This window comes from Fundulus heteroclitus, chromosome 22 (assembly GCF_011125445.2).
Source record: "Fundulus heteroclitus isolate FHET01 chromosome 22, MU-UCD_Fhet_4.1, whole genome shotgun sequence".
NCBI lineage: Eukaryota > Metazoa > Chordata > Actinopteri > Cyprinodontiformes > Fundulidae > Fundulus > Fundulus heteroclitus.
In genome coordinates, this window is record NC_046382.1 from 24,269,361 (window position 1) to 24,296,464 (window position 27,104).

General features: G+C 42.6%; 2 protein-coding genes across 3 annotated transcripts in view; one reads left to right on the forward strand and one right to left on the reverse strand.

Annotated features, from left to right (window-relative positions):
* The window catches only part of spock2 (SPARC (osteonectin), cwcv and kazal like domains proteoglycan 2), a 42,062-nt gene extending 24,354 nt beyond the window's left edge, over positions 1–17,708 (forward strand). For both annotated transcript variants that reach the window (XM_012880645.3, XM_012880643.3), the window contains 8 exons: positions 8,756–8,870; positions 9,211–9,316; positions 12,316–12,424; positions 12,599–12,733; positions 14,368–14,586; positions 14,844–14,906; positions 16,687–16,818; positions 17,305–17,708. In XM_012880645.3, coding sequence (XP_012736099.2) covers positions 8,756–8,870; positions 9,211–9,316; positions 12,316–12,424; positions 12,599–12,733; positions 14,368–14,586; positions 14,844–14,906; positions 16,687–16,818; positions 17,305–17,450 — 1,025 coding nt within the window. In that variant the 3' untranslated portion in view covers positions 17,451–17,708. The remainder of the gene's footprint in view (positions 1–8,755; positions 8,871–9,210; positions 9,317–12,315; positions 12,425–12,598; positions 12,734–14,367; positions 14,587–14,843; positions 14,907–16,686; positions 16,819–17,304) is intronic.
* A 3,605-nt stretch (positions 17,709–21,313) lies between these two features.
* tysnd1 (trypsin like peroxisomal matrix peptidase 1) lies at positions 21,314–26,019 on the reverse strand. Its single transcript, XM_012880498.3, has 4 exons — positions 24,744–26,019; positions 22,203–22,333; positions 21,874–22,059; positions 21,314–21,705 (listed from the first exon to the last, which is right to left on the reverse strand). Exons 1-4 carry the CDS (start codon positions 25,772–25,774, stop codon positions 21,503–21,505), a joined length of 1,551 nt encoding a protein of 516 aa, XP_012735952.2. The 5' UTR covers positions 25,775–26,019; the 3' UTR covers positions 21,314–21,502.
* Between the last annotated feature and the right edge of the window lie 1,085 nt (positions 26,020–27,104).

A 27,104-nucleotide genomic window follows, 5' to 3' on the forward strand; every position in this document is an offset into this window, starting at 1 on the left:
CAAAGACAACAGGGTTAAAAAAAAAAGTTGACAGTTTTGGTGAAAGTGTGATTCAACTGGAAATTGCTATTTATCTTTATGGTTTTGCTTTTAAAGATGAAATTGAAGTCGTTTAGTTTGAGAGAACAGTAACAAAATATAAGATGACATGTACTGGACTGTGCACAAAGACCCTTGAGGGGAAAGAAAAGTGGGTAATGGGGCCTCTAATGCCGCACTCCAGTGCTTAAAGGAGCTACAAGTAAGATATTTACTGTAAAATCAACCCTAAATCATTGTCATTTGTCACCCAGGGTGGAAGTAACAACCCCTATAAACAATCGGTCCTCTCCATCAGCAAAGTTTTTCTCCTTTCAAACCTAGAGGTACAGTGCGGAACGACTTTGGTTCAGAGTGTAGAGTGTTTACTTCCTGCTTCCTGAGCCAATCGTATGAGAGTTCCCAGGGTTTCCAAAACAGAGCGCAGCATTTGGTATTTTATTTGGCAAAAGAGCAGCAGCCTGCAAACATGGCTGCCAGTAAGAGAAGCAGACCAGAAATAGAACAAAATACAACATCATATACCTATACCCTGTAAGTAAATGGCTGGTCTTCGTGAAAGGCACTGCGTATGTGTTGTTCCGGTTTTAACCACTAGGTGCCATTATTACCTGTTCCTTTAACTAGTGCTAGCGCTGAATTAGCATCAGTCCCACTGAGCTATATAATACACTGGAGTGCTGATTTTGCCGAAAAACTGAAGTCACTGGCCGCCATCTTGCTACTCCCTACTCTCACAGAATCCCATAGGATTTGCTTGCAACAACAAGCAGTTTTCTGGCTAAGTGAAAACGTTTCACAGGTAATTCTACAGTCAGTGGATGTACTAACACTATCAACTACTAGGAAATTAGGTGCTGAAATATTTTACATGTTATTCATATTAAATATATATATATGTATATATAAGTATGTGTATATGTATATATGTATATATATGTATACACATATGTAAATATATGTTTTTGTATATTGTTATTTATATATTTATAAATGTTAAACATATATATTTAAATGAATAAAATGCCAAATATTTCAGCACATGACTTTCTCAGTACTTGATATTTTTAGAACATAACATAAAAGTATATGGCATTTGACATTTTAAAAGTCTTAAGCCCCCCCCCTGAACATGAGAAAATCCTCGTTATTCGATGCTGTAGCGCACATATTCCCTAGTTACTGGGGGGAAAATAGGGAGTACCAATATGGCGGCTGGTGGCTTCAAAGTGACTCGTTCAGTGATTAGCACTCCAGTGTATTATATAGCTCAGTGATCAGTCCCCCCAGCCCAAATGTAGTTCATCCAGCACCAGTGCCGATTGGACCAGCTTGAAAGAACCGCCTTCATCAGGATCAGCGGGAGGGAACATGTGTTAGAGCAGCCAATCAAAACATTGTGAGTGCCCTGCCTAAAAACGCTGATCATTTGGATATGTCTGATTTAAAACTACCCACACAAAAAAAGCTAAAACAGTGTCCTTCGGCAATAATAGAATGTCTGATTCTCATCGCAATAACACTGTCTCTTTTGTTTCCCCAGTTCATTTAGACACTGAGTTTAGGTCATCGAAGAGCTCAAGGCTTCACTTACAGCAGATCATTTTGCACTGAATCCTCAACCAATGTTGTTAATAAACCCTAACCCAGGAAGTTGTGTTTAGATGGTGGAAAATAAAAACTAATTTAAAAAAAAACTGGCTCCTCCAACACCAGCCATGGTAAAGCAGTGGGACCATTTTGGTGGAAAAGCCAGCAAGGCAGAAGCTATGTGACCGCTGAAAACAGGTATTTAAGTCTCCATCCTTCAGAAACAGGATTCCTGCTCCAATTACGTTTTTCAAGCTTAAAAGTTGTTCTATATGTATTTAATATAACACGCAAGCATCATAAACTAAAAGAAATAGTTTGCACAAGCACAAATTTGAAGCTACTGCTGACAGGAAGCCAGTTAGTGGTGCAGATGAGCAAACACAACTCGTACCACAGACACAAAAAAGAAAAAGCAATCAAAAACTAACTTGGAGCTGTTCAAATATCCCATATCTCCATATCTTAGAAAAAACACAGCGTCGTGAGCGCTAAGCTAATCCCCTTCTTTGCAGGAGCTGTGATTTGTTCAGTAATGAAAAACTAGATCTTAGCTCCTTCCAACAGACTCACATGGGCAAACATGCAGATCGTGCAGCTTTCCAAACAAAAAGCTTATGCGAAGAAGGTGCGGGGAACTCAAAGGCATGAATGCGACAAAGATTTTTGCACTCTGTGGTTTCAGGTACTGCAGCACGATATCACACTGTTACCTCTTTTGAAATTAATAAACTGCGCCCTGCATGCCTGGTTTCATTGTGTCTTTTGTTTTGCCTTTGTTTTACCAGCAAAATGAGAGTATTGAGATTTAAAACTAAGGCGGAAAGAAATGAACGAGCAACGATTGTACAACAAAGCAGACACGATCAGCATAAGCATGCACAAAATGTTTGTATATAAGCATTAACCATTATCCAGCATCAATAGCAACGTACGGTTGTCATTATAGTAGCAAAGCAACTTGTAGAAAACAGTAAAAAAAAGTGTGAAATTTGGTTTTGTGCTTTGAATTGGGGAAAAAAGTTGCTCCAGCTAGGAAGTTTTAAAGCAGATGGTAATTTGAACCTTGTTAGTAACTAATAGAAAGCCAGCTCCTTTCTTCTCAATGCTAATAATTCAAATCGTGTACATCATGATTCTTATTTTCTTCCAATAACCAAAATATGGAAGAAAATAAGAAACCAAAGGCTTTTTTGACTCTTTTGTGATACCTGATGGCAGAAATCTTTATCAGTCAACGCTGTCAACACAGCAGGACAACCGTTTAACTCTTTTCTTACTTCAGTATCAGAGTCATAAACGTGCGTACAACTTAATGTGAAGCTTAAACCGCAAATATTTCTGACTCATATTAGTAGCATTAACCTACTTCGCCAAACAAAGTCACATGCGAGCAGCAACTTCACAAGATAAACTTTATGTAGGTACGAAATATATCACCATATAATACTGAGACATCTCATTACTATGGGGTGCCGAATGTAAAAATGCAACTTCACATTTTGTGCATTTTGTCACGTTTAGTGGGAAATGCTAAAAATAAATCTTAAATCCCTAAAATATTATATCTAAATATATATGTTAACTCTATTTTTACAATCTATTTCTATAGCAATATACAAATGTTATTTATATACCCTGCTGATTTAAACTGCAAATATATAACTTTGTGGGAAAAAATGGGACTTTTAGAATTTGACCTGTTTCTACAATAAATAATATATATATATGTATATATTTGTTATAATATATAACAAATATATTTGTTTTTATGTCATCAAACAATTATTTTGTTCTCCAATGGCTGTCTAGTTTCACAGCCCACCAAACCATCATCGATCAAAATTCATCAACAAACATTTTAAGGATTAAGGTTGTGTTTCAGAAGGGTGGATTTCTACTTTGATTTTCTGCAGGTTCAAGCCTCTAATCTACTTCCCTTCCTCCCTTTTGATGGGATTCTTCCACCTCCCGCCATTGATCTGCCTTCCTATATGAGTGGCCTAATGAAGCGAAGAAGTGAGAGGAGATTTATTCCTTTGAAACATCCCTAAATCAGTGTGATGTCTTTACTCCGGAGCTCTGAGCCTGCGGGCGTCATTCCTCAGCCAGGCATCCATGCACAGGAAGGCAGAGCTTCAGAACCGTCAACACTCCTTACGCTCAGAGTTAGAAAGTCAATGCCGACAACAGGCTGATGTTTGAATCTGCATTCAGGCGCGGCAGCTGCTGACTGCTCTGGAGTCAGCGGTGTGCTGAGCGAGGGAGATGTCAGGGCAATTTGGAGCTGATTTCTGCGGTTGATTCATCAATCTAGCTGCTGATTGAATCAGCGCACCCTTAAGACGTCAAATGTTGCAGCCGGGGCGCTTGTAGACTTGACTTGTAAGAGCAAACAAGTGCGCACACACACACGCCTGTGAAGAGTCGAAGGCTCGCACGCGGCGCCCAGAAGGTCTGATCCTTCCTCGCTTTTCAGTTTACGCTGGATCTTTAGACACAAGTATCAGAGAAGCCCGGTGAACGGTGAATAGACACTTTGTGGCAAATCATTGGCTTCAGATCAATGGCAGACAGTAAGAAGATAGGAAAACACGCTGAGTTCACACTCTGTGCAAGGTTTAGAGTTTAAATCCTCTCGAGGCTTTTGATAGATTATTGGGGGTTGGGCACGTCAAATACGTAGACACTGAAGGTAGACCGTCGCTATAAAGTCCCTCATTTCAACCAACATCGGATGAAGCCTATTTGTTTTTGTCGGAATAATTCTGTTTTCATAATCAACTTACGTTCATAATGTAAAAACAAGTCAATAATAGTTCCCCTCACAAAGTTGTCTGGAATAGCTTCACACGTAGATCTTGCTTTTGAATTAATGCTCTACTTATGAGGCAGTAAAGAGAACAGTTCAGTCAAAGCATCATCATCCCCTGTGCATGAGAATAAATCCTGTCTAGCCTTTTCTTTTTAGGATTTTTAGCTCTGCTATTATGTTTTTTGTTTTTTTTTATTGGCACTGACTCAGCTGCTGCAGTGTTTCTTTTCACCTTACCCTGTCTTAAAGTTCTTTTGAGACTCAAAATCTGAAAAGAGTGGTGTGCATTTCTATTCAGCCTCCTTCACTCTGACACCCCTAAATAAAATGAAATAAAAGTAACTATCATCAGAAGTCACCTTATTAGTAATGAGAGTCCTGCTCTCTGCGCCTGTGGCCAATCAGTGTTTTTTTTGTTTTTTTGTTTTTTTGTGTCATTCTTCATCAATAAGATTAATATGTAATAAATCTCAATCAAAGTCACACTAGATTGTCACCCCACCATACAAATACAAATTAAGACAACAACATGAGGACAGGAGACGAGGTATCCTGTCCATTTTAGAGTTAATTTATTTGTTTTCAAGCCTTCAGCTACTGCACCCCCACCCCGGAGCTGTTAAACATGATGTGTGACACTCTGTGAACACCATGACCACTACAAAACACGGTGGTGGCGGGGTCATGCAGCGTGAATGTGCTCAGAGTTGTTAGGAAGACGGATGGAGCTGGGTACTAGACAATCTTCAGAGGTTGCCTTTGTTGCAGGACAACAGCGATGAATATTCATTCAGAGGGGAAGTTCAGTGTTTCTCAATACAAGAGAGCTGATGAGGAAGATGTGGCCAGAGCTCTGTTTCCTGTTATCCTCGATCTGTCGGGTTAAACCCTGTGCAGATCTCGTCTGGATTAGACAGCGGCACTAGCAGGCCTAATTAGGAGAGATTTTCCACTGGAGGCATTAGTCTAATGCCAAAGGAGGGTCTTCCAGAAACACCAGGCAGAATCGGAAGGAGAGGGCGCGATCCGGAAGTCGGGAACCCCACGAAGGAATGCTAAAAAGGTGGAAGAAACTGCGATTTTGTGGGACGATTGGACGCTGGGGATTTCAAACGCATCAGGAGAGAGGGGTTCTCAGAGGCAGCAGATTGAACTGCAAATCACAGTCTACCAAGAAATGATTCTCCGACCACGGAGAGCCTGTTGCTATGGAAACGTTATCATTGCAGGCACCGCTTTAATCCGTGGAAGCTTGTTAAGTTAACATGAGGCTCCGGCAGCCACCTTATGCTTCTGCACTCACAACACAACGCTGTGCCAGTGCTCTGGCTGCACGCAGGGGACGAAATTTCATCAGAAATGCTTCCATCCTAGAAGCTGGGATTATTTTTTTCATTAGTTTTAAGCTTCTTTTATTATTTATTTAGCAAAGAGTCTTGGTTAAAAAAAAAAAAATTCAAACAATGTAGGTCTGTATACATGGAGTTGCATCGATTTTTGACAGACTCCTGGTGACGCATTTTGATTTTACTTGTGCTCTGGTGGATGCCAACAGATCTGCAGCAAACAGAAAGGCGGACTAAAAAGGGCCGAGAGCAGAGAAAGGTTGGCGACACTTACACCCAGAAACCGACCAAGTTTACGATCGTCTAAATGGATCGTCTGCAGGGATGAGGAGTCTGCATTCGGGTGTTAATGCCTGAGAGTTTCACATTTCCTGCAGCGGAAGCAGTCAGCCTGTCAGTTACGCAACTGTCTCGGTCCTGACAGCTCGCTGCATTGTTTGGGATTTGCCTCTAAAATCAGATATCTGTCGGACGGCTATAATAATCCAGAGGAATCTGCCGCATTAATATATTCAGCTGAAGGGACAAGACAGGAGATGATAAGCCTGCCCTGCTTAATGATAATACAGCCATAAAACATCACGTATTGAAAGAAGGAGATGAATTCAAGCCTGATTTACAGGCAGCTCTGTCACACAGAGGATGAGCAGCTTTTTTTTTTTTTCCCCCCTTTGCTGCACTGACGGATATGTAGACGAATGAAAGGCCGGCAGTGTTAAAAAGAACGGTGAAGCCACATCCAGGTCAGGCTCTGGGCGGCCTGTTCGGAGCAGATAGCTATGACAGATGAGCGTAGTGAAAGGTTGATACACTGGCTGGCATTAGTGAGTGTGATAGATGGAGGCACACTGAGCGAGTAATCCAGATTTAGTCCGAGTTGCAAGAAGCTTTTGTTTTCCACTGAAAATAGGAACTAAAAGTGAGTAAAAAACAAATTTAAATGAGTATATTTGTCCTTATTTGAGACAAGATTAAATGATTTGCCAATGGAATAAGATATTTGCACTTAAAATAGGAACAACTCATCCCGATCACCTTATTTCAAGTGCAGTACATCTAATTATGTATTATTATTATTATGGTCAAAATACTTATTCCATTGGCAGATAATCTTATTTACCTGCTCAAATCAACGATAAATACAACAATTTCAAGAACGATTTTGTTTACTTTTTTGTTCTGTTTTTGCAGTGGATCCAAACTCAGCTAAAGTCTAGTATTATTTGTCCATAGATAAATTAAATTGTGACAGCTGTGCCTTAATGACAAACTGATGAATATCATAGCATTAAGTTAGGAGTAGTCATTGCTTGAAAACCCTTCTACAACCCATCTTCAGTGTTTTGGCAGAAAGAAGAAGGTGCTTGTCCAGTATTTTGGGGTACAAGACCCCATCCATTATGCTCTTCAATCATTCAGTAAACGTAGCTTACTTCAAACATGGACAGTCCAAATTGACAAATAATTACCGAGTCCTTCTGGAATAATTTAGACGTTCAATGGTAAACTTAAGACGAGACAAAGTGTGTTGTATGGTGACCTTGTTCAGATCGTGAACAAGGTCCCCTAGCATCCCTTGCCTTTCTCAGGATCTTCCTCAACCAGTGAGACAAAATGCTTCATGGAGCCGTAGACAAAGGAAGTTCATTATTTTATTATTCTTCCAAGTCCAAATAACCACACCAGTGCTTGTTTATTACTTTCCAGGCTTCTTGCTGATAGTCTCTAGGCCCATTCCAGGTTTGTGGAGATCTAAGATCCTGTCCCAGATGTCCTTTGGCATCACTTTGTTACAATCAAGGGTGGTGCAGAGGTTGGGACACACAATGTCATTCGATTCAGGTTGTTTGCCGCTGCTGTGCTTCCGTGGTAGCAATACAGGATCATGCAGAAAGACTTCCCCATAGAAGGTCATCAGATCACAGCTGTGGGCATACTTCATCCAGAGAAGGCCATGAAAAGCAAATATGTTTACAATATTTATACAGACTTTGCTCTTAAGATGCCCTGTGCTCAACACATACACAGCTTCAAGTCACCAGCGCTCCACTGTGACCACAGGAGCTGTCTCAAACTGCAGTACCTCCTTCACACTGTTTAGTCTCTTGCGCTTTTATGACCTACAGAAATATACTGCCTTAGGTGAATATTCGTCCAGCATGTCCTTCCTTCAATATCACTACAAAAGTCCCACATTAAATGTTGCAGCAACAATCTCACTCTACACCATGCACAAGATCTGTCTTCGCTGATGAAAATTTACTCATCTTGGGATGCTCTATGCTAGAGAGGGGCAGCCCGAGACCTTTTTGATTAATACAGCCAATAACCACATGGTAGCAGTCATACAAGGAGCAGGAAGCATTGAACATCCATCCACAGATCATCAATCGCTCCTTATTTAAGGGAATAAAGAATGTGATGTCGCATCAAACTGGCATACCCATTCCTGACACAGTTAAACACTGAATTCAAGGAAGTTCATCCAAATACATCTGCACTTGCAAAAGAAGAACAAACAAAAAGAAAAATGGATGAAGAAAAATGGAAGGAAAATGGATGGATTTAAACAAAATTAGCTGCATTTTCTAATGATTAGAACAACAAAGACCAACATTACATGGCAAAACGGGGAATCATGTGGCAGCAGCTTAAATAAAACATTATAAAACATACTAACATTATTCTATTAGAAAGTCTTGTAAGCATCTGTTTGTAGGGGCATCCTGTTTTTACTTCCTCTCAGAGATTACAGACGATATCTGAGTGTAATCGTACAACAACAGAAGAACAACAGCTCTGCCCTGATGTAATAATTTAGACCAACTCTCATGTCTTTCTGAGTAAGACAAGGAGAGCCACGTGGGATCTGAGACTGGGAGTCAAATGCAATCCATCGGATAAGAGAAAAGGGAGGCAGAATCATCACTGTTCGTGTCTAATTTCCTGTTTTTTTCCCCCCCAGATGTAGACACCACCAAGGACCCTTGTCAAAAGGTTAAGTGCAGCCGACACAAGGTGTGCATCGCCCAAGGCTACCAGAGAGCCGTGTGCGTCAACCGCAAGAAGCTCGAGCACAGGTGAGCGTGTGTAGAAGGATGGATGACTAATTCCCCAAACACAGAAAGGGTCAGAAAACACAGAAAGGGTCAGAAATGCTCCGCCGGCACCCTGACATGAGGTCAGCACAGCGTCTAGGCTGCTGTTAGAGTGGGATGTGTTTCGCTGCTGGCCAGAGTGGGAACAATAAGAGCTTCCTGCTGTGTAAAGAGAGGCTAATACATTCAGACAAGGTGGAGGGGACTGTTTGCATCATGATCTCATGCTCAGCCTGAAGCCGCTGTCTCTACTTGATGTGGCAGTGGCCGTCTCAGCTTGAGGAAGTAAGGGTGAAGTGTTTGCGTGTCCCCTGTCCCACAGACTGAAGCAGCCCGCTCTCCGCTCCCCTGATGGGAACTGTCAGCCCTGTCCCATCTCCTCCACCGGGCCGGTGTGTGGATCAGATGGACACAACTACGCCTCAAAGGTATGGGTTTATTTATTTTTTTCCCATGGTTAGAGGGTCTGCACCAATGCATACTGTAGAAACTCACAAGACAAAACCAGCGACACATTAAAACACGTTTTACATAAAAGGGAGCCTAGAAAAGCCAGAATTCATTATCTTATTTATCTTATTTCGATCTGAAAAAAACACACATGGCGTTTTCAACAGGACAGAAATCTTTTCTTTCAAATTTAGGAAGAAACACGATAGAACATACTGTTTGACAGATGTCTTAGTGTATTTTTAGCAGCTTTTGCATTGTTGTATTTTAGTTTTTGTAAGTTTTTGTGAGTTTTTGTGGCCAGGTTTTGAGCAAATTTTGGTTCTAGTGTTTTAGTAATGCTTTTTGAGTTTTCTGTTGTTCATTTTTCTCCCTAGTCAAATAAAACGTGTTTTCCCAACTTAGTTGACTTTTTCGTTGTATTTTGTATAAACACTTTTTATTTAAAGCTTTTTTATTTTACTTATCTTGTGAACTTTAGGCACATTTCCTCTTTTCTAGGAATTATAATAGTTTACAGGGGTCATTATTTAACCCCCTTGTGTATCCACAAGATCAACCAGGATAAAACTATTTAGCAGCCTAGAAAACTACCCAGGTTTGGGATGTAGTGACCTACTTTTGATAGTACCTCGACCTTTTGTTCCAGGAGTTTTGTAGAGGGACGGTGGCAACCATTTCCGATCGCAGGAAAACTCTTAGCATTGACAACCAAAGTTTATACGCCTCTGTAGATCATAGTTTAGCTGTAACAGTAAGAGATTTTACTTTCCTGACTTCCACCTTTAACTTGTTGTTTTGGGGAATGTAGATCTTCCTGTCAAAGATGTGTTTGAAACATCTTCTAAACTCCTCCGTTGCTCCTCCTGATCCAACCGGGCGGTTCCTTTGGTTGAGCTCCTCCTCGGTTCCCTGAAACTGCAATGAAAGTTTTATGTTGCTTTTGCAGACATTACTAGAGCTTTTTGTTTTGCTATTTTACTGAAACGAAAAGCACAAATAGCTCAACATGAGCTAAAAGTCCGGTGACTGTGGGCTAGATCCGTTTTATCCACAGGGGCTGTATGATAGAGTAGTTGGTAGCAACGTTACCAAGGAGCAAAAAGAGGTCCAGGGTTCGAATCCTGGCGCTGGGGTATTTCTCCATGTTCTCCCTGTGTTCTCTCCAGGTACACCGGCTTCCTAAGACAGCCTGAAAATATTTTATAAAATGACTGATAGGTTGACAGATTTTTCCAGTTCTAGAAAACATAATTAGGATTTGGATCCCAGTCGCGCAATCATTATGATATTATTTCCACATGATATTATTACGTGGTGTAATTTTGTTTTAAGTTCTCAGTAATTACAAAAAAAAGATAACTTTAACTAATAATTGGACCATAATGTCTTGTGGTGTTGAAAGTGATCTCTCGAGATCTCCCTGAACATCAGTTCATAGTTTTTGCATGGAGAAGGGTTTACATTGCTGCAATATATTCCTCCCTACCAGTTTACCAGGAACAGTTTTAAAGACTGGTGCAACACTAAAAAGAATAAATCCAACTCCAATGAAGAGTGCGGCGGCAAAGGGGATTACTTGTCCACATGCAGAATGTTCAGATTGAAGACTTCATTAATTTTCTCCCCTCAATTCACTAAGTGTAACACATTATATAGATTGGACACAGAAGGGTGTTTTAAAGCCTTTATTTCTATAAATCACAATGATTTACATCTTATAACAAAGGAAAATGCAATGTCTAAGATTAGAATATTACATCTCACCAGTAAAAATATATATTCTAATACAAAAACATGGGTTTAGAAAAAGTATGTGTAATACCTGCTAAATTTCAAAATGTACTTTTATTCTGAGAAACAAGTCTCATCGGAACATATATCTAATTTATTGAATATGACTGTAGTTTGCTAAGTTCCTTTGAATTCTATTATCTACACTTACGTTCATCTGTTTACTAGATATTCTTTGTTATTTGTTATTTATTTTTATTTAAAAGGGGACAGTGTACATTAATCAACATTAAAACAATGTAAATGTACCCGAGTTAGCTAAAAAGTGCTAATTTTCATCGGTAGTCCCCCAGCCAGGTGTAAAAAAGGCAACCTTAAAAGTAATCACAAGTATAAAATCACAAGAGAAAATTACAATGCCAATTACATAAAAAAAACATTATGGTTAAGAAATACAATTCATGTAAAATAATTATAAATTATTTCAATTTGTTTGTTTGTTCTTGAGGTGATAATGCGTTTATCAATGTTTTACTCAAGAGTTTATTTCTGTCCCTTCCAGATGGCAATAAATACGCATTTATTTTCTCAGAATTAAACAGAAATAATTACTGGATGTATATAAAAATGGATGGGGGATATATATATAAAAAAAAAAGATGCGTTGGCTGCATTCCTCCGTATCAGGCAGTAAAAAATATGGAAATCTATGCGTTGGTTAAACATCACCTTTAGTGTGGTGGTTATTTAATACGTGTTCGGAAAAACCATATGTTGTGTGAAGAATTGCTAAAATGCACATGCGGCTATTTAAAGCTATATAAACCTGTCATACATTCAGACAGCACGCTGTGTGCGGATTGGGATTAAAAACAGAAGTACGCTCTGAGCTGAGCCGTGTGAGGAGCTTCTCCTCGAAAAAAAACCGGCACACAAAGAGCCATGAAACGCTCCCTCAGAGGGACCAATTGGCTGCCGGTGGTGACAGAGTCCTGTGTGAATATTGATCAATGCTCTGTCCTGTGGATCCCCACTCCTGACCTTGTGCGTGAGCAGAGGTTGGACTTCGGCACATTTAGGAGCAAGCCTCAGATTTTGAATCGAGGTTTACAGTCAGTCACCTCATGAATATTTGATCTGTGCTGTGTTGCAGCAATAACTCATTTTGGTTCACCTTTGAGTCCCCTTGTCGACGATGCTGGCTTGTGTGTGTGTGTATGAAACGTGTGTGTGTGTGTTGCAGTGCAAGCTGGAGCAGCAGGCGTGTCTCACTGGGAAAGCGCTCACCCTGAAGTGTTCAGGTCTGTGTCCTTGCCCGACTGCAGGCCCTGCATCCAGGGAGGGGAAACGCGGTGAGACCCAAATCTGTGACAGAATAATTAACACCCGTAGAACATAGGCATGATAACCGCATCAGTGTTTTAGTCCGCCTTCGCCTTTTTCATTACTTTGACGCATGCCTTCTCCTCGGAGCGGCAACAATAAAAAAGAGGCTTCATGCGTGTCCCTCCATCTGGCTTTCACAGAGAGCTGCACCGGGCAGGATCTGTCTGATCTCGGCGAGCGTCTGAAGGACTGGTTCCAGCTCCTGCAGACCAACGCCAAGCAGAACAACAACAGCAAGCAAGGGGCCAGAGTCCCGGCCGCCGGCGCCACGTCAGGTTAGAGCTCTGCTTTTTTTTCTCGCCGGGTCACAACAGCGTCGGGGAAGCAGGGTCCTTTTCCTCTTTGTTCGCGTGGAGGAAGCTGTCGACGAATCCAGTAGCTCAGAATCAGCTGTTTCATTGCGTAACATTTCTCAGAGAAAAGAAGGCCAGCTCTGGCCAGCTTAGATGCCTGTGTGAGCACAAGGCTCTGAGTGGGACTGCTTTCCCATATATTCATAAAGGCTTTCCATCTGTTTGTTTTGGTATGTTTGTTTTTCGAATAAAAAAAAAGAACAAATAAGCATAAATTATTGCTCTTTAATTGCTGCCTCCACCGGATGTCACAGACGGGTTTTTGATGCCAGCAAAGCTCTTCGAAAGCGGTTTATCGGTCAAGTTGGTGTAATGCACGGTGTTACACTGCAGCTGCGCGACATATCAGGTTGCAGTGAAATGCATTTACGTTCTGCATCCCAGTGATTATCATCTGGCCTGTTGGACTGACTCTTAACTACCCTTGATCCCCGCAACCAGATATAAGCTAAACAACGGTCTGGTCACTGCAATGATGCAAAAGAAAGAACAGGGCTGATCGTAACCGAGACTGTCATGGCAGTCATTCAGGAAAAGTCCTGGATGTAAATGCTGTGTAAATGTCAGCTATGCAGCCTCATACCAGGCCGTTAACTTTTGTTACTGAGGACTGTAGTAGAAGGTGGGGTGTCAAGGTTGCAAGCAAAAGTTAGAGTTTGATCAAAATCAACAAGGCCCAGAAATTCAGAGAGAGGGGTCTACAAACCATTGTCCTAGTCCAGTTCTTATGCACTTCTCTTTTCCTCTCCTTCTCAGAGCTTTTGTAGAGGATTTACAACTGAGATGCGCATGGCGGCAGGCTGATTTTGTGTCTGGTGAACCATTTTATGTTGATTAGGCGTCCCGTCGTTTGATTCTGTTGAAGTAGTTCATGACAGCCAGTTGTCCCTTTTCTGGCAGAGGTCAGCAGATTTGTATTCAAGGCGTCTTATTTGAAAGAGTTCATGTCGGCGGGGCCTTTGTAAGACGAACAGGCCCACGGCATCACAGACGCTCTACCGTGCTTCTCGGTGGCGATGAGATGCTTCTTTGCATGTTCCTTTTTTTTTTTTTTTTTTTTCAAAAGTTAGTTGTCAAAAGGCTCCATCTTAATCCAAGCAAAGCAAATGTTAAAGTCCCAGCACTCACATTTGCAGGTTTGGTTTATATGGAGACTTGTTGAACCCCCAAAGCTAATTTTTTTTTTTTGCCTGAGCTCGCTGACACCTAAAGCCTTGGAGATTTTTATTTTTTTATTATCACAGTGGCATCCAGTGGCTAAAAGAAATGAATGTTTTGCTGTGTTTATACTCCAGAGAAACCAGAAGTTTTGGATTAAAGTCACTTGAAACCCTGATCAACTTCAACCAGGAACTTATCAATGACAAAATGAGACTTCACACGTGACTTTCTCAGTGCATTGGCCCGGTTCGATGTTTTATTTGTGCAGCTGTCTGCACACTGATGATAAACGTGCGCGCGTGTGTGTGTGTGTGTGTGTGTGTGTGTGTGTGTGTGTGTGTGTGTGTGTGTGTGTGTGTGTGTGTGTGTGTGTGTGTGTGTGTGTGTGTCAGCAGTGCTGGACAGGAGCCTGGTCGCCAGCTGTAAGGACTCCATAGGGTGGATGTTCTCCAAGCTCGACACCAATAATGACCTTTACCTGGATCAGGCTGAGCTGGCCGCCATCAACCTGGACAAATATGAGGTCTGCATCCGGCCATTCTTCAACTCCTGCGACTCGTACCGGGATGGAAAGGTTTCCACTGCCGAATGGTGCCTCTGCTTCTGGAGAGAGAGTGAGTAATCCTAAGGCTGATAGGAGGTTTTAGGTCCACGGGCGCTTTGTGTGTCTTCCTGCTGACATTTTGGGCTGCCTGTGGGTTACGTGTTGCTGCAGTGGTATTAGTCTTCCAATTCAGCCTTCTGTCACTTTGCGGGGTAAAATGCTCACTGTGTTTGCAGTGTGAGTTTAAATCAAGCCTGTAACTGGACATTAGCGGGTTTCTACCTCCTGTGTAAAATTCATTTTCGTCCTTTTCATTTTTTTTTTAAGAGCCACCTTGCCTAGCGGAACTGGAGAGGATTCAAGTACTGGATGGTGGAAAGAAAAAGTTTGGTATGTATTTAACATTCTGTAACCGCGTGCCAGGTCTTTAGTTATTAAATAAATAACTAGAGGGAGGCGATCCACCCCATGAATTACATAGTGCCAACTTGAGACGCAGGCCTCTGTCTGGTCCTGACTGGATGTGTAAGCGGATGGATATTTAAACGTGCAGATATCAGCGTGTGAGAGCGCGTACGTGCTGCAGAAGCTGGTCGGCTGACTGGGCTCTGAGTCAGGACTCTCCAAGGACACAGAGTGGCAAGCAGAAGGCAGCCTGCCAGCAAGACCCAGAGATGTTCCCCTGAAAAAAAAAATGGATGAATTCTCTGTTTTGGCTGTTATTCGTTTCGGGGGGGGTATTTACAAGATGATAAATATCTAGTTTATGGAATATTTGATTTTCCAATCAATCTCTCCATGTCTGAGAATTTGCTTCGGTGTGAATGGTACAGTCCAAAAACAAACCTTTACAGGCTCTTTTAGTTCTGGCAAGGGCTGGGCCAGTTTGAGAACTGTGAAAATGATGCATTCGCTGCCTGTCAGCTCCACCTCCAGCCCGCACTTATGTATCATTCCTTCAACAGGTCCAAATTTTTGTTTGTAAACAACGGCACAAAGGAATGTTTCACAGAACAGATACAAATATTTTTGTCATCAATCCATCTTTTGTCTATCTATCCATTTTTCCACTATCATCCCCCCATCCATCCATTCATCCATCCATGCTCTTCCTCTCCTTTATCCGTTAAGATCTGTGGTTTTATTCAGATTTAAAGCTTGACAACCCCAGAAATACCTTCCATAAATTCATGGTAACCTTCTGTATGTACTCTTTGAATATGGGTGAAAAGTGGCAGACCAATCTGGAAATGTAAGTGTAAAAATCTACTGTAATTCCCCTTGACCACCAGATATTACAAAAGGTTGAAGCATTTCTATATTGAGCCTTATTTTGGAGAGTAAAGGACATTTCCATCTTTTTCTATGTATGCCTATCACAAACTGTAAGGACGTTGTTGCTGTTGTTTTGAAGCCTGTCTGCATGAATCGCATACCATTGGAAAGCCTTTAAATTGTGACAAGAATTTTTATCCTCTCCACATTTTTTACCTTCATCCTCTCAACTCTGAAATCCTGGAAGTAGTTTCTGGTAAACTGTGGGGACTGAGCGTAGAGTTTGGTCCCTAAAGCCCAGGATAGACTGAAGGATTAAAAAAATGTGTTATTGCTTGATATTTGTCATTGAAGCGCTAAATCAGCAGACAGCGTGTCTGCCACGCTGAACAACTACAGACCACCGACTGAAGCTCACAAACTTTTCTTTCATGGCTAAAGACTCTATCTACGAAATCCAAAAATCCCACAGGGGTGGAGACATGTTGCCACTGGTTGCAGAGGCTCATCTTGATGCCCATCTGCACTGACATTGCCTCCGATGGACATAAGCCTCGTGTTTCCAGTGAGAGAGATGCTCCACAACGTCACACTGCCTCTACCAAAGGCTGTTAGCACCAGCTCAGAGAGTTTCAAGTTTCTTTACCTGTTAAGAAACAAGTTAACCCCAGGAACACATTTGGTTTACGAGTGTGCCACCGTTTAAGGCGACAAAAGACACACATTGTTATAACAAAGAATACAACATAAATGACCTTTCGGTTTGCACTAAATTTACACAACTTGTGAGTGCAGGGTTTTTTTGCATGTTGCCGCTTGCATGCATTTGTATTCTATTAAAACTAGAACTGCCTGGCTCCTGGTGACTGAAGCTTTTTGCGTGTGGTCGATCCAGGTCGATTCATCCCCAGCTGCAACGAGGACGGCTACTACAGGAAGCAGCAGTGCGACAGGGGCGAGTGCTGGTGCGTCGACCAAAACGGAGGAGAAGTGGCGGGCTCTCGAATCCGCGGCAAACCCGATTGCGGTAAGATTTCGGCAGCTGTCAGGGAATTCATGGGGTTGTTTATGTCGGGATCGGGACAATAGAAACACAGCCTGTAGATATCCGGACAGACGCTCCCTTCCCTGCAGCCTCACTTGCAATTTTTTGCACAATTCCTTCATTCATTGGGAGCGAAACCCTGCAGAAACACAGCTCAATTCAGAGACAGGGGCCACATTAAAGTGTCCAGAGTCATTGGCATTCTAAAGCGCCGCTTGTCGCTGTGAGAGAAAAAAAAGTCTTTCAAGATAAATTGGGGAGGGGTGGGGGGGGTTGTTGTTGGACGGAACCTGCGCCTGATAAGAATGGCTCCCCTGGCACAGTTTAGAAGTAGCTATTAAAACCCAGACAAAGTCAAACGCACGTCCCCCTCAGCTGTCACCGCCGTCAATTTTCTGAAACACACACACACACACACACACACACACAGCGGCTTAATTGATTTTCTCTGCATGCTTTCTTTCACAGATTCTGAAATGACATATTCAGGGGATTTTGGCAGCGCAGTTGGATGGGAAGACGAGGAGGAGAAGGAAGCTGAGGAGACTGCAGAGGAGGCTGAGGAGGAGGAGGGAGAGGTGGGAGAGGTGGATGACGGGGGGTACATCTGGTAAAGGGTCAGTGTTGAGTCCAGCCTCTATGTGGGAGCATTTCAACGTTCCCAAGCACACACACACACACACACACACATAGACACACACATAGACACACACACACGCTGCTGACGATGGACGTGATGAAGACACTCCACTCAGATTAACACTGGATTATAAAAACATGAGGGGACGTCATGATTCAGAAGGAGGGGTCAGATCAGTTAGTGGAGTAATTATTGTTTCAGGATGTTCTTATCTTGGGTGGGATGGGTGGGTTGGGTGGGGGTTGGGGGGTGGGCGGTGTTGTTCTAAAAATCTGGGCCTAGAGTTAAAAAATCTTGTCCTTAAAATTGTGAATCTTTGTTTTCTTCTGTTGTATGTCCTTTGAACTATCTATGAGCTGTTTTTAGCTGATGCATAATGGAGATTCTAAGCAGCTGCAGGTGCTTGCGTTTAAAAAAAAAAAAAAAAAAAAAAAAAAGATCCAGTTTGGCCGCATTTCAATAGTCTAGACTGGCCTTCTTTATCTTCTATGTGTGCAGATCAGAAACCAGTTTGGGTTTTAGCTCGGAGGCTGCCAGCGCAGAAGATTAAAGCGCGTCAGGATATTGAAAAGCACCTTCTTGACTTTGTTGTTTTCACCTCATACGCTTCGGCCCATGTGTGACAGTAGTGCTCTGTCTCATTCATGACTTATTAGGACGTTTCTCACACACCACCCCTTAGCTTGTACATAAGGTTTGCATCAGAAGACAGAATGTCACCTGCTGGTCGATGCCTTGAAAAAGACTGGCAGCTTTATCGCTTAGCTGACAAATGTACATCGTAATATAATGTGCATTGGTTATTGTGTTCAACTTATTAAAAAAAAAAAGAGTCAAATAAAATCAATCTTATCTATGTGGCTGGTCTGGCCACCTTTCTTCTGAGTCTGTGCAGTTTTTTTTTACGGCTTACACTCCTTTCTTAGTGAATGAAGCGGCACATATTATAGTGACCAGAAAAGATTTAGACTCTAAGCTGCTCTGTTGACAGACTAGTTCAAAATAATCAGACCCGTGATTCATATTTTTAATAGATAATTTACCTTGAGAAGAGGAATGAAAGCTCATGTGTGAATGTATTTTGTGTTGAGACATAACTCTGGTTAGTCTCTCTAGTTGAGGAGACTTTATTAATCTGTATCACTACTGGTCAGAGTAAAGTGGCTTAATAAATAAGTATAAACAGAAAGTTTTTCTAACAATGATCATTGCTACACTTGAAATGGGTAGAAAATAAAAAAAACAATGAAAATCACAATCAGGGATTGGGGTAGTTAGAGGTTTGGAGGCATACATGGCAAAAGTTTTAGTGGTTGTTTCTTTTTCTTTTTTGCTGTGTATCACAATTATGAGAATAAATGTCACAAATAACATTATATATGCAACAACCATTTTTAGTGTATTATATTTTTTTAAAGCTGTATAGACACACTTAGAGTGTCTAGGAACTAATAATTTGAAAGCTGTGACTTCCTTTTTACCTGAGCCCCATTTCTCTCAGCAACTCCTCAAAATACATGATGCAACAGAATGGCCTTTCACCTACAGTTCATGGTAAACCTAATAAGTCAAGAAATGCCAACAAGAATTCACCTGTTAACCTAAAACATGACAATAACAAAAGAAAGTTGAATTTTCAACAACAAAAAATGAAACGGTTTACGACGACAAATCGAGGCTGGATGAGCTCCCAATTTGATCTGGCCGCCGCGCATCTGAGGAGAGACGGTGATGGAGTTACAAAAAAAAAAAAAAACCTCTAAAGTTCACTGATAAACCGCAGCAACCAGCGGCGTCTTAAGGTCCCCAGGTCCCCTCATTTTAAGGCGCCGCACTGACCCTTACAAACGTCCCACTTCAAGCTGTGAGCAAAAACATGCCACAAGCACGACGAACGTTCACAGATGAATTCACATCAGCACAGACGGTCATCAAACAAAGAAAGACAGACGGAATGAAATAGGACTAAAGGTATAAACTTAATAGTGGTAAAATAACTGGGGGGGAAATAAAATGTGATTTTAATTACCGAAGCATGGCATCCTTTTGAAGTATATCAGAACAAATATTAACAGCTCCTCTTAGCCTTCGTGTTGCTATTGATAAGAAGAGGCCAAGTTGATTGAGACTGTTGGCCACAGGTTACATTTCACACTTCAGAGTAAAATTCACAGATTTTGAGCCTTTGTTGGTTTTAAACCACTAAATCTGCAAAGGTCCGCAGCTTTTCCACGTGGCAGTTCTCTGGTTCAGGGATGTTTCAGAGGAGCAAATGTTTCAAAGGAAGCTTGTTCCGATGGGACCGCGAGAGGGGAGAGCGTCTGCTACAATGTGCTCGGTAGAGGCCCTCTGGAGGCTCGGTTTGAGAAATCACCAGCGCACATCTCTAAATCTCTTCTCTGTGTGACCTGTTCACTGTGAAGCGCATCGTGTGGACACAACGTGGCTGTCAGCTTACTTTCCTTCCCCCGTTGTGGCGTGAAACGTGGCTTGTAGATAAACCAGCAGAAGTTGGATACAGACCTCCGTCTGCATGTGTGACGCAGAATACCTAAAGAAACGCGCGCCGCTGTTCTAGACCAAATCTAGCAGGGGGGCCAGGGTGGGGCCAGTGTTTTTTCACAGGGGCACAGAACAAAAGATTGGGAATAAAAGCCTAAATAGGTCAACATTTCATCGTTTAATATATTAAGTAAGCCAAAGAGCCAACTGTGGCTCTGGAACTGCAGGTTGCAGACCCCTGATTTTTTTCTCAATACGGCGAGAGCTTAATGTGAAACAGCTAAATTTTTTAATTATTGTTATTTTTTTCTATTTATTTTTTAATTATTTTCTTTATTTTATTATTGGGTAAAACCATAAACGTGAAAAATACAACTGATCCAAATGACCAGTCAGTCACGGTATCTTTGTCAGCATTTATCATCCTAAGAAATGTAATATCATGTCTTTAGTACAGGGGCCATAACAGGGGCCAGGAACAGTTCTCCAGGAGCACTGGCCCCTGTTGGCCCCTGTCTAGAACCGCCCCTGCGCGCGCGTCCTCAGGACACTGGTCAACCCTGCTCCCCTGTTAAGGCCTTACTCTGGTCACAGTGAAACAGAAACGCTTGAGTTCGTTACGCTTCGTGTCTTCAAAGGGTTTCACATCCAGAATGCCTGTCATAGCACGGGATTGTAAAAACTGTCGGCAAACAATCCTTGGAAATGTCAGCTCGCAGGTTTCGTGTTTCTGCGATAATGGAAATCAGCACCGGGAAGCTCCCACCGCGCAAAACCTCCGACGCGCCCGCTGCGAGTGAACGTTCCTCCCAACAGATGTCTGAATACCTGATATATACACACACACACACACACACACAGCAGCCCTCTCAAGCTACCCAGAGGGACCAATCATTTCCAGCAGCCTGTCAGCTTGTTATTCTGAATCTTCCTCCTGCTTGTAAAAAAAAAAAAAAAATTCTCATGCAACAGAAACAGATTTAAATCCTCACAAATGCTTCCAGAAATAGCGCCCTTGATGCCGTGACTGTAAAATAAGCGGGGATCAAACGCACCTTCTTCTGACGTCTCGCACCTGCTTATGGTTGGGAAAACAAACATGTGTTGGTAAAAAACAATGTCGGGGTTTCTTTTCCCCTCGCTGAACGACTTGTAGATCTGTCATCATCCGATTACGCTACAGGAATGAAAGAAGAATTTATTTTAAGGCTTTTTTTTTTTTACACCTCTTTGTCAGGGACGCCGCATTTATCGGCATCCCTGACAAAGAGGTGTTAAAACTGTGAAATGTGTTAAATGGATCCGTTTAGAAAGTGTCGTACGCCCACAAACTCAGTTATGACAGCACGGGGTTATTTATTTTAGTCATATTAAATGCAAATACACTAATACAAAGGTATTACAACATAATAGCGTAGTTTAATGATGGCTTAATGATTTTAGAGGGAGTAACACTGATACGTAGTGCCTGTTCAAAGGAATCTAACGAGAATCGGTCGTGCTTTAAAGTGTCCGGGTCGCAGGTCACAGTTTGCTTTGTGCGCCCTGTAGCCTCCACACCCGTTGGACGGCCTTTTCTGGCGTGTTCAGCACGCCCAACGCGTCGACCTTTCTCGTCCGGTGGAACTCCTGCAGCAGTCTCTGGAAAACCGGCGCCGGGATGACGAAGTTGAGGTGCGGGTATGTCACGCCGGCAGCCAGGTCTCGTGCATTGCTCGATACGATTCCTGCAGCGGAGCAGACAAGTTGAGGGACCTGGTGAGAACAGCACAGCTGGGCTCTTTGTCTACACATCTGCATTACAGAGAGGTTTACTAGTGGCGGTCATATGCCCCCACTGTTTAAGGACAGTATGATATTTTTTTCTTTAAGGTACAGGGCTTCAGGCTTCTCACCGAGCAGCTCTCCTGAGTGTTTCTGCACCACGGCACCCCCGCTGGCTCCTGCTTGTACTGCACACGTGGTCTGCAGCATGACAGGCCGGCAGTTCAGGCTGATGGCTTTGGAGAGGACGCCGGACGTCAGGGATGGACCGCAGGCTCGGCCCAAGCCCCCGTATCCCACAACGACCACAGCCTCACCTGCCACCGTAAAAAAGGCAAAAAAAATAAATAAATAAATTAAAAAAGATGAAAAACCTCAGCTGAGTGTTAATCTCGCAGCAGCTTTGCCCGTGTAAATTAGCGCCCGCCGCTCTCCTTCGGTCTGGACTGGGGGATCGTACCGAGGTCAAAACTTTGCGACATTCGAGGAATCACGACCTCTGGGACGGGGACTCTGAGCTCAATCACAGCCAGATCATAGGGTGAAGACGCTTTAGTGGAGAACAAAACATCACCCACGACTTCACAGACTCTGTGAGGGGGGGAATAATAAAACATTAGAAAAAAATAAATAAAAATCACGCTTTCAAACTATCTCTGTTATTTCAATACATTACGACAGCTCATTAGACTATATCCTCAATTTTTCTGTCTGGATCAACGTCTGCTCAGATGGACAGAAAACCCTCTTTGGTGAGTCGTAGACGACAGACGCGTCCATTAAGGTCATGTTTACGTGTTTCACCGATTTCCCCCTTTGACATTAGTCTGTCACGATCATTTATTTGTAAACCTAAACCTTATATTCCTCTAAAATACTTCTTATACCAAATTTTGCTGCCTGGTATTTTATCACGTTTCACCAGCATTTTTTTCCCCCTCACACTTTTCTGCTATTGTCTAATATTTACCGTCTTGCTTTCCTTTCTCTTGAAGAAGTATTCACACCTTTTGAGTTGTTTTGCATTTTGTCAGAATAAAGTATCTGCATTCTTGTGAGATGGAAGGAAATAATCTGTGGTTTTTTGACATGTTTTACAAGTCAAAAGGTGAAAACTGTGCAGCACAGATGTAGTCAGCCCCCATTCATCTAATACCCCAAAAGAAAATCCAGTGCCACCAACCAAAAGACCTATGGTAACTCTGGAGGAGCAGCAGAGATCCACAGCTCAGGTAGGAGAATGTGTTGACAAATCTGGAGCGAGAAGAAGAACGCCTTTGTTGAAAGAAGGTCACGAGATGTCCAGTTTGCCACAAACCATCTAGGAGACATGGTGGACGGAAGGCCAAGACCAAAATTGAACATTTTAGCCCGCATGGATGATGCTGAACGCCACAGAAGAAGAAATTCAACCACACACTACCCAGAACACACCCTCGCCACTGTTAAACATGGCGGTGCTCATGCTGTGAGGGGGCGGGGGGGGGGGGGGGGGGGGGGGTTCTTCAGCAGGGACGGGGAAGATGGCCGGGGTCCAACGAAATACGGATGAAGTTAAATACAGGATAATCCTGGAAGAAAACCTCTTAGAGGCTGCAAAAGACTTGAGCGGGATAACAACCCAAAACATGCAGTTAAGAGCTACAGCGGTGTAGATTAAAGCATTTACATGTGCTTGAACGGACCCAGTCATGGTCCAAACCTAAATCCAACTAAGAATTAATGGCAGGATTTTTTTTTCCTTTTAAACAATGTTCACAGATGCTCTCTGTCCATCCTGGCTGAGTTGAGCAATGCTGCAGACGGGATCACTACTATAGCAAAGTGTTAACTAAAGTAGGCCGAATAAAATACATGCTACACCTTTTAAATTTTGTATTAATTTGTGAAAAACTTTTAAAAGCTGTACATCATCTTCCTTCCACTCCACTGTTGTGCACTAATATTTATGTGCCACATAACATGCCCGTAAACTACATTCAGGTTTGTGCTTTTAATCTGATAAAATGAAAAACAGGTCAAGGGTATGCAGTGTTTAGCAAGAGAGGTGTGTGAGATCTATTAGTTTCTTTTGTGTTGGTGGGGCGCGCCCCCTGGCGAGGGAGTGAAGGCATTACAGGGAGAGGCGCATGAAAAGCCTTGAATGCTTTTGTCCAGAAAATCCAGGCCTTTTAAATGTGACAACAGCACCCTCTGCTGTTTGGTCTGTACCTGCAGTCAGTCGTGTAGCTGAGGATTATCTGTAACCCTCAGAGAAACAGCTTCACTGCATTGAGGTTAAATATGGCTGTCTGTAGATGAATAACATTAATAAACTCATATAATTGTATAAAACGTAATGTAACTGAAGTTTATTTTTAACACTTATGGCTTAATATTATGTTCGCCATATTTTCAACTTGTCTATTTTGGGTCTCTGAATTTTATTGATAATTAGCTCCATCCATCCATCCATCCATTTTCTGACTCGCTTAATCCCTCATGGGGTCGCGGGGGTATGTCTAGCTAAAAAGTAACACGTGGCGTCTTTCCAGAAAGGGGATGAGCCGTCTCCACAGGTAGGGAACTTTTTAGTTTGATTCTTTGCTTTGAGTGCAGGTACGAGTCAGGCTAAAAACCTTTTATATTGTTGCTAATTATACATAATGGGGAAAATGTGCCAGTGTTGAAAATTTCTAGTTAGAAGCCATTGTTGCATACATTTTTGAAAGGGATTCTGGGTAACCCTCAGACGGACGGCTTTAATGCAGTAAAGGAAAACAACAAAAGTTAAACTTTTGACCCATTTTGATGGGATGGGGGGGGGGCAGCAGAAAACCTTTGAGAACCACTGCTATACGGGAAGATATTGTCATGCCCTGCTTATAAGGACGTTATGAGGTGTTCTCTATGTAAATGATTGACAGTAATTAATTCGGACATATTTTGGATCCATCCCCTCATATATTTCACGAGTGATAGTATCCAATAATTATCAGATAAACTGTAAATAATGAATCACCTCCCCCCCTGATGAAACTTCAGGGTGACCGAAGGCTTGCCGCTGACCACGTGCCGGCAGGTCAGCACCAGGTCTGTGGTGACGACAACCCCGGAGCCCCAGACCTGTCCGCTGTCCACCAAGCACACGGTTGGGTATCTCACAGCCTCTGAAGCCTGAGCTGTGCTCCACATGCGGAGGTCCGCTTCTCCTGGTTGGAGCCAAACCCCAGGAAGCGGGTCTCGGGCCCCCGTGCCACGGCGGATGTTCCTGAAGATCAGGTCGACGGAGCAGACCAAAGTGAGGCCTATCCACTCGTTTGACTTCCAGCCGAACGGAGACACGATCAGACCGACGAGACGGGCCCGGTCCGTGGCCTCCACCACAAACAGGCCTCCGCCCTCTGTGCCCGGCAGGCAGCGGGCATCGGTGAGGATGACGGCGTTGTCTTCTCCGGCCAGGTTGCTGATGATGCCTCTGCTCAGGGCGCCGAGGAAGAGGTCCAAGCAGAGAGAGCCGAAAGGAGAGCCGCAGGCGACGACTGGGCAGCCTTTCTGTAGGGGCCTGCTGCTCTGCCAGGGGATGGCTCCCTGGTCTGCGCCGTCCCCACCCACCAAAGGCGCCCTGAGGACGGCGAACCAGCAGAGGGACTGGGCATCCCTCACCAGCTCAGCATCCTCGTCGTCACCATGGAAACGCCACTGGTCCGCCTCTCGGAAAACTCCCACGAAGGCCTGTTTGAACTCCACGCAGTTCACCAGCAGCAGCAGCTCCGCCGAAACCTCCCGCTGCCGGGGCGGCTTGCTCCTTTTGGGATCCGGCAAGCAAACGCGGATTTTCAGCGTGTCGCTGAAGCTGCTGGGGAACAGGAGCCCGGCGTCCGAGGAGAGGAGCCCCCTGTCGGCCACATACCGGGAGAACGGGAGGCCGGTGCACACGACTGTGCCCGAGCGACGGTGGACGACGACTCCGCTGCAGCTGACGGGTTTCCTTCCTGGTGTCCCGGAAATTTTAACCACACAGCAACTCTTCTCCACGTCCTTCAGCTCCATAGCCCTGCAGCGTAGCTCCACTTTACTGCAGTTAAGAACATTAAAACTCACTCTATGGCAGCGCACTTAAATTCCTTACAGTCCAGCGATGATACAACAACATAAACCTCCATTTTGGAGTCAGACACGACAGGTAATCTCAACTTGGGCGACTGTTTCGCCGCAAATAACGAGAACTTTATCAACTTCGATTAAACATCCCACTTCCTGTTTGTGCTTCAATGTTCAACCCGATTGGTCTGGGTGTGAGGTTAACTCGCCAATAGGAAGCAAGAAAGAGAAGACGGGTCATTTAAAGGAGCTACGAGCGCTGATAATAAAAAGTTATTGTGTATTTACCTCATTATCCACCACTGTGTTTTCCATATCAGCAGAAAATCATAAAGTGTTTTACACGAAGAATTGTTGGCAAAAACCCTTCAGTTAAACTTTTGAAGACAGCGTCACTCCCGTGGTTGGAGAGAGTTGCGCTTCGACGCAGCGTTTTACGGCAGCTCTTTGACGCCATGGTGCATTCAGGTTAACTCGTTCTCTCGGTTATCCTAGTTGAGATGACTCCAAAACGGGTAAATAGTTATTTCAAACCAGTTAACACTGAATTTCATGTAACAATCAAAAACGACCAAAACTCCATCTAGTTTTATGATAGTCACTTTTAAAACAGTGTAAAAATAATTACAACCAAATAGCTTTAATGAAGTTTGAACAGAGTTTTAAAGTAAACCTTCATTTTTACAAAATATAACATTACATTAAGGTCTTTGCACAGGATAAGCTTCTTTCACTCGCATTAAAATATTTTCTTTCTTTCTTGATATGTATGGGGGTGAATTTCTGTGATAAATTGAGTGGAAAAGAGTTTTTAATCAAATGCAGTTTTATATTTAGAAATTAAATGACCTAAATTGAGTACTTTGAAATAATTTTCAACCCTAATTCTTCTCCACACATAATGTCATACTAGAATGATCACCTGAACATCGATGAGAAGGAAATATTTTTTCACATTGGTTTTGATGAAGGGCTGTTTTTTTTTTTTTTTTATATGTATTAGACAATGTATTAGTGTATAACAACTTTATTGGTAAATTATACTCAGAAAGTAAACTTCGTAACATTTAAAATATATATATTTGTTGCTTAAGGTCCGGTTATTAAAAACTGCTTTTATATATTCTTCTGTTATTTCACGAGATCTTTTTTTTACCCAGGGTTTTTATAAATATAATTATAAACTATTGACTCCATCACTTCAGTGTTTGTTTGTTTTTAATTTGTCACAATCAACCTAAAGAGCTGACACTTCTTTATTAGTTCTTTAATAGTTGTG

Bases quoted from the DNA above. Each gene is read 5' to 3' on its own strand.
- tysnd1 (XM_012880498.3), bottom strand. From the start codon at position 25,774: ATGGAGCTGAAGGACGTGGAGAAGAGTTGCTGTGTGGTTAAAATTTCC. The intron at 22,334-24,743 runs GTGATTCATTAT...CCCCCCTCACAG, and splicing joins AAGTTTCATCAGGGGGGGAG to AGTCTGTGAAGTCGTGGGTG. The intron at 22,060-22,202 runs GTACGATCCCCC...TTACGGTGGCAG, and splicing joins GTCGCAAAGTTTTGACCTCG to GTGAGGCTGTGGTCGTTGTG.